Source organism: Phasianus colchicus, chromosome 8 (assembly GCF_987193195.1).
Source record: "Phasianus colchicus chromosome 8, bPhaCol1.hap1.1, whole genome shotgun sequence".
NCBI lineage: Eukaryota > Metazoa > Chordata > Aves > Galliformes > Phasianidae > Phasianus > Phasianus colchicus.
This window is the reverse complement of record NC_143443.1, coordinates 12,605,777-12,613,061: the sequence shown is the minus strand read 5'-3', so window position 1 is coordinate 12,613,061 and position 7,285 is coordinate 12,605,777. Positions and strand designations below refer to the sequence as shown.

The 7,285-nt window shown below is 38.8% G+C and overlaps 1 protein-coding gene across 1 annotated transcript in view; it reads right to left on the bottom strand.

Moving 5' to 3' along the window:
- Positions 1-2,761: 2,761 nt before the first annotated feature.
- ZCCHC24 (zinc finger CCHC-type containing 24) overlaps positions 2,762-7,285 on the bottom strand; it is a 102,831-nt gene continuing 98,307 nt past the window's right edge. The window contains exon 4 of the mRNA XM_031602964.2: positions 2,762-3,845. Within this exon, the coding sequence (XP_031458824.1) occupies positions 3,732-3,845 (114 nt within the window). The 3' untranslated portion in view covers positions 2,762-3,731. The remainder of the gene's footprint in view (positions 3,846-7,285) is intronic.

Below are 7,285 nucleotides of genomic sequence, written 5' to 3'. Positions count from 1 at the left end.
GCAGAGAGAGAAATTTATTTCAGGTACATCCCTGAGAATACTCTATTTAGGGAGACCTGCACTGATTTAAATTTCTTTACTGGAACAGCTTTGTTTCTGATAGCTGCTTAAAAATCCCTTTGAGAAATACTAGCTAATGGACTAAATGTAGAGCTATTTAAAGAGAACATCAAAAAGTATTCCTAAAAATACAAGTGGTAAATAAACTCATCCTCTTCCCAGTCAAAGTACGACTTTTAGGGTTGTATTTTTTCTGTTTGGAAGGAGTTTAGCCTATCGGTGAAAGATAAAATGATCTTATAGTCAATTTGTTTTCTATTTTTTTGATGGGAAATCAGTATTCAGAAGTTTTCTTTCTGTGCCAATGACCACAAGATATTGTATGGTTCTTAGAGCCATGTGTTCTTCCAGCAAGACACCAAGCACAGAAAAGCATGGAGCAAATGCCTAGCGCTGGATGCTACAGTCCTATGAGCAAACCTTGGCAGAAGGAATGGAGGAACCTCATTCATGCTTCCTCAGCCACCAGCTTGTTAGAGAGAGGCCCTGAGCAGGACAAGAAAAACAGGGTTGCCCTGCATTCTAGGGGAAGTTTGAGTTGAGCCCCGCAGACACAAGGACAAGGGTGTCCTGTCTGGGTTCCCAGTGCTCTCCTGTCCCACCCCATGCCTCTCAGCTCCAGCAGAGACAGTGAGATCAGCACGCTGCTTCCAGCCCCAGGGGGCTGCAGTCCAATTTAGGCAGGACAAAGTAGGGCAGTGTCTGGCTTCTAGCTTCTCCCCACATTTTTTAATCTGTTCTTCCCCAGCATAAGTGCAGGGGAAAATCGATTTTCTTCCTAGATATTTTAGATATGCTTAATATTTCTTACATACTTTGTCTGCTACCTGGAAAAATGTGATATATAAATATTGAACTCTTTCAACTCTACTTTTAGGAACTGTTACTCTACATGGAGAGTTGTTAAGTATGTTGAAGTTGTTCACGTATATTTTTAGGAAGTTTATTTTAAAATAAAACCTAAAAGCACCACCATGAAACATTGAATCTGGATAAACAGTTGTTAAGAGAATACTGTCATGAGAATAGCAATGATTGCATATAATGGCATTGGCAGTTGGCTTTTGTTCAGTATCTGCTGGTATGCTCTATACTGATGTAGCTATACCATGGGATGTGCTACTCTACTGATTTAGTGGTTATCAAAAAACAGGAATTATTTAAAAACAAAATGCTTGGTAGCAATGTTAGAGTTTCAGGGAGAAAAATAATTCTCTGATTTTCACCTGATGGTGTTCATCTACTTGTCCTTTAGTTGGATATGAAACACCAAGGATATTTCTGTTCATGTTCTGTTAAGTGCTCAAAAGGAAAAAAAAAAAACAAAACCAAAACCAACAGATCTGATTTAATGTGTTATTCTTTCAGTATAAGCATGCATGTTGGAAACTAATTATCAAGATTAACAAGCTTTAAAATCCACCCTCAAAATCACCTGTGTATTTTATTCTCTTATAGGCAAATTAGTATCTTTGTTTTTCTCTAAGGTATTTTTTTCTGAATCTGTGCAAAAGAATGCATTTCTATTTGAAAAAGCTGAAACTGTATATCTTGACTGATGTAACTGAGATCTCTTATTAGTGTTAACGTTCAATAATATTATTTTTCAGCTATTTTAGTTTATAGAATTACCATCTTGGCAAAACTAGTTTCAAAGTGATTAATTTTCTTTAAGATTTTAGAATTACATAGCATTTTTCATCCAGTGATGTCAAAACGCTAATGGACACTGAGTATGCCTCACAACACTGCTGTGAGGTAGGTGCACTGAAGTATGACCCCCCTTTTGCAGCTGGGAGAACTGAAGTCCAAGAAGGATCTCATGACTTGCCCACAGCCAGGGAGCTAATGTAAGAGTCATGGTCAGAATCAACAAATCCCAAGGTTTTTTCATCAAACTGACCAGTGGGCTGTGTCACTTGGGCTACACATAAATAATGCAGTTTGTGAGATATGTATATTACCCTACCACCAGAATAAGCAGACACTATTCTGCACTGTTTAGAACAAAGCAGAGAAATGGTCAAAGCTTCACCTTAGAACAAATTCGTAAAGACCTTCACATTTCCTACAGGAATGCTCACTGAGTTTTCAGTTCGCTTGACTGTATGTATTGGTTACATTTTGGTATTACTTGGCACAAAACCCTCTCTGTATTAGTACTATGGAATTAATCCTCAAAACAGATTTAATTCACATCAAGTTATTTAGGATTTTAAATATTTCCACTAAGTATTCACACAAATCAATCTCTAAAGGAAACCTCACAAAAATAGAAATTGTTCTTTTTTTTTTTTTTAAAAAAAAAAAAAACAACCAAACCTAAAACCACACAAACCATTATCCCTGTAAGTTTTCTCAGTGAATAATGCAAGTGAATTGCTTGTTTTGTCCTTATGCCCATGTATTCTTATACAGACATATAAACAGGATACTGTCTCGAGGTACTTTCAGCTCATCCCTGATGAGATACTACTTTGCAACAGGATCACCCTGCCCAAAGTTCCACCTGAAATGGGACAACCAAATATAACTCCTACATTTCTCCTAAGGTAAATAGGTGTTTCAGGAAGACAGGAAAGTGGGAATATTATATAGAGTGTTCTTCATACCTCATAACACCTTATGGCTAAAAAGTTTTACATTATAACAAATTTGTACAGTAGAAAACAGGACATAAAAAATATTTCCAGAAAGTGGCTTTAAAACTATTATAAATAGTAAGTTTGGCTAATCATTCAATTATGGATTTGGAGGACAATTTTAAGCATTCTTATCCCCCTTTATTCACAGTAAATTTAGTGTGCTTGCAGCCTAATGAATAGCGCATACACATGCAAAACCTGTTGTAGCAGAATTATATGACAAGAGAAGGATCTGTTAGTCACACAACCAAGCCAATTTTATCTCCTCCAAAAACCTCTTGAAATCCTTCCCGATGCTATAGGTCCCATTATGGCATTCCCTTTCTGTACAACCACACCCTCAAACAATTATTCACTTTTTTTTGCCACAAAATTGCAAAAAATGATTTTGCCTTAGCCCTGCCTGAGTGACACTAACAAATAGAAAAGTCCAAGAAAGCAGCAACACAAAACTCTCAGACTTTCTAAAACTGGGAAAACAATTATTTTCCTTCTTTTATGCTGTGGCTTGTTTAATCTCCCTTTGTCTTGTCATATAATAGGAAAAATATTCCTGTCGTGGGTGAGTGCTTTTAATCAGTGGCCCCGCAGTTATTTAACCTCTGCAAAACCCATTTATCACATATAGTCCTTGTGAATGTTATATCTTGCCTAAAGAATAGTTCTTCATTTCATTTCACCTGACCATGATATAGGGTCTGTGTAAACAATCAGCAGAACCTGCGACTGTGGTTCTGTTGTGAACACTATCAGTAATGCTTATACGTGTGTACGTATATATATGTAAGCTTACATATATATGTATGTATACAAATTCACCATAGTCCTGTAAATACCTGTTGCATGTGTGTGCATACACAGGAGAAATGTTACATTCCGTTAATGGTAAGGCATACTGTTAGGTTATAGATAGGCAATATTGGCAATTATTTTAGCTTTTATCTTGATGTGTTGTGTTGCTCTTGATCGTGTGCTGTCAGAGGATCTTTAAGGATGAGGGGGATGGGAAGAGGCCACTTGGAAGGTTTATTGCACACGGCGGCAGTAGTAGCCCAAAACTTTGCACTTCTCACACAGGTGCTGGGGATGTTCTTTGCTCTGGTCTGAAACGTCCAGGCCGTCCGGCTTTTCCAGGGGTCTCTGCAGAGAAGGGTGGGAACAAGAGTTGATTCAAGGCTTTGTCACTGCTGTTAATCTTTACTACGTGTGCTGAACATACTTTTAAGCTTAACCCAGCTTTCTCCTCACGGTTACAGAAGTCCTGCTGTCCTGAGCAGGGAAAATGCTTTCGACTCTTTGCTTCATAGTGGCATGAAGTTGCCTCACAATCTTGAACGTTGTTCTTCATAAAGGTTCTGTTTACCTTGCTGTAGGTAAACTAATGAAAGCCTGAATGGGGAGTATGTTTATGTGGTTACACAGCAATTTAGTCCCTTGGCTCCAGTAACTGAGACATCCCAAAAGTATTAGCACTTCAAGCATGGGAATCCCTCTGCCCAAAATGCCAGAAGGGTTAACAACACTGCAATTAGCTGCTGCTACAGGAAAACTGTTTTACCTATGCACAGATATCACATAGGTTAGTGAGGTCTCAATCCCATATTTACGAGGCTGATGTTTGTTTGTTTTTTAAGTAGAGCAACTGCAGAGCTATTAGTAAAAACACAACCAAAAAAACAACGAAGAACCAGAAGCACAACCTCTGTTGTGAACCTGACTGATAATTTGGATATATTGTTTAAGAACACTTGTGGAATCACAGGGCTGGCAGTATATTTAACTAAAATAGGGAACAAAGCTGCTTGGAGCTTAGTAATCCATGTGCTTTAATTTTCTATGACATGTAAGAAGTTTTGCAATCACTTGGAAAATATTAAGTATTGTAGTAGGGATATTGCTGTTTGGAAAATCTAATCAACAGAAGTGATAGAGCTGTGAGGTAGAACATAACACTGATGTGCACAGTTTGTAACATAATTTCTCAGCTTTCTTGGAATGTACTTGAAAAATGATTTAAATACTCAACGCCTTACCAAGAAGAAGACAGTGGAAGTTCTGTGGAACTGTGGTAGAGACAGTGCATGATGTGAAAACTCGAAATAAGCCATAAGCTTCTCACTGTTCTTACAAGGATAGCAGACTACTGCTTATCTTTCTTGTAACAAAGAAAGGATGAAAAAAATATAAAATTATGGCCATTTATCTTTTATACCTTCCCTAAATACTGTCATCATCTTTAAAACCTTAAAGTACACCTGGTCCTCTAAGTTTCCTTGTTATTTATTTTTAAGTTCTGCATGTCAAAGCCACCCATCTGAGTCCCACTGAATAAGAAGTATTGCGCTTTCTAAATCTTTTTTTTTTCTCTTAATGTTACTCTGTAAGAGCTGCTCACACCCTATGGATTGGAAGGGCTTCCCAGCATTCAGTGGTTACAGTCAGGCAAAATGTACTCTTTTCCTAAAAAAAAAGTCTGCAACTTCTTGCTATAATCAGCTGTATTGGATTATAAGTACAACACTTGTTCATTATGTTGCATAGCTAGTAGAAAGAATGTATGGGAGCAATTCATAGTGATTGCCAATGTCTTGTCACCAGTTCAGGATTCCTACCCACAGCACGTTGCCAAAATTTTTCTCTGTGCTAGGCTAGAGGCTATGTGACTTTCTGAGTTTAAATTTGTTTACAATTTAATTTCAGATTGTTTTTCCTTTCTTGGAGAGGGGGTGCTTGAACCTGTATTGGTTGCGTATGAGGAAGTAAGATTTTGGATCAGAACCGGCAATCTTGATTTTGAGACTGCAACTCAAATGATGATGCATTCTGGGCTTCTGCCACAACAGAGACAAGTTGAATAAGCTTATTGGGTCAGAGAAACTGCCTTTATGCCTCTTCTACAGCCTATTCCACCAACATCTGCCCATAAATTTTCTTCAACAGTTTGCATTACATAAATCTCCCTCAAAGATGATGTCCAGGTTTAGGGGCTCCAACATTTGATTTATTCTCCACGAATTTTAGAGCTTTGAAATGTTGCACTTAAGACAGTCTATTTGACTCAGCTCTGATTGCTTCTACATGCTAGCTGTGTTCTGATTAAAGAGAAAAAAATACAGCAGTTATCATGTTTATTGATATAAGCCAGATTTTTTTAATACACATGGCCTTGGGAATCATTTTTCCTGGAAACAGTGCAAAGGACATTGGGAGTGTCTTGAAGAGCCAAGAGTTTTTTGGACTGTTTTCAGAAACAATAGCTCTCCGTGGTTTGCTTTCCCCCTGCGTTGATTGAGCTCAGCTTTTTGGCCCACGAAGCATTTCGATTTCAGAGATGTTATTGTTACCAGCGTGTTACGACACAGAGGCTGGGGAGAGAGGGGTTACAAGGCAGGAAACTGGGTTTCCAAGGGCCGGCTGGAAGGAGCTGAGCTGGGCCCAAGCACTGCTTTTACTGAGGGCTGAAGCCTCAAAATGGTGGTGGGCTTGCACAGTTTGTGCATAAAATGAAGCCCCAGTTTATCTCTGTGGGTTTCCTGCAAGGCAAAAATCCCTGCAAGTGCTCTGAGAAGCAGCTGTTCTCCTCCCATTCTTACTGCTGATGTTCTAATCTTGTGGAGGCCTTTGAGGCAGTAATCTTGCAGACTTGCAACTTTAATGCTATGCGAAAAAGGCAGGATGTTAGATAGCTAAGGGTTTGCAGGTGATGAAGTGAGATTTCATTGGTACAGGCAGCTGAGGCTGACTCAGGAGCACTCTCACCAGCTTTGGAGGGTGGAAGCAGAAGGTGGAGAGTGCTGAACAGTTGTGTGGCTGCACACCATGGGGTAATTTGGGGAGTCTTCTGAATGCTGCAGGAGATGCACCCAGCTGAGGAGGCTCTAATCCTCCAGCTCTATGCTGCTGGGAGCCCAACAGCAGGAAGGCTCATTGCACTCAGAGCAGGGCTCGGAAAGAGGACAGGCTGCTTGGCTGAAGGAACAGTGCCTTTCCTTAGAAAGAGGCGAAATGCAGCCTGCAGAAGAGCAGAAAATCCTGCTATATTTCTCCGGGAAAGGTATTCTTTCTTCTGTTAAAGGGAGAGTTTACTGTTTTGGTTTTCTTTTTTTTTTAATGCAAGTAAACAGGATTTGATTGTCTACTTTCTGTAGATAGTATGGGGAAGGGCATTTCTCAAGGTCTTGAGTTTTTGTATCTTTTTCTTTAGCATTCTTTGGTAGTTGATGGCTCAGAATGACCTTACGCAGCTCCACCAGGAAGGCATTTGATGGCAGTGACTAAAGCCATTGCCCAAGGTGAATAAAACTGAACTAAATTTAAATTGATACAGCAATTCCTGTCCTGCAAACTAACTTTAGACTGTGAAGTATTGCTTCCCCATGTACTTCCCAAATGTACTGATTAAACTCTGTATTCCATAAATCCTTTTTTCAAAATAAAGAACAAAACATACTCAAAATGACTCATATATATATATATATATATAATGTCTTAGATGTTACTGGAAATGTCACAAGGACATCCTTTAGAGAAATTATTCTTAGTGGAAGCAAAATGGGTGCTTATATTTCTATTTAGAAGTT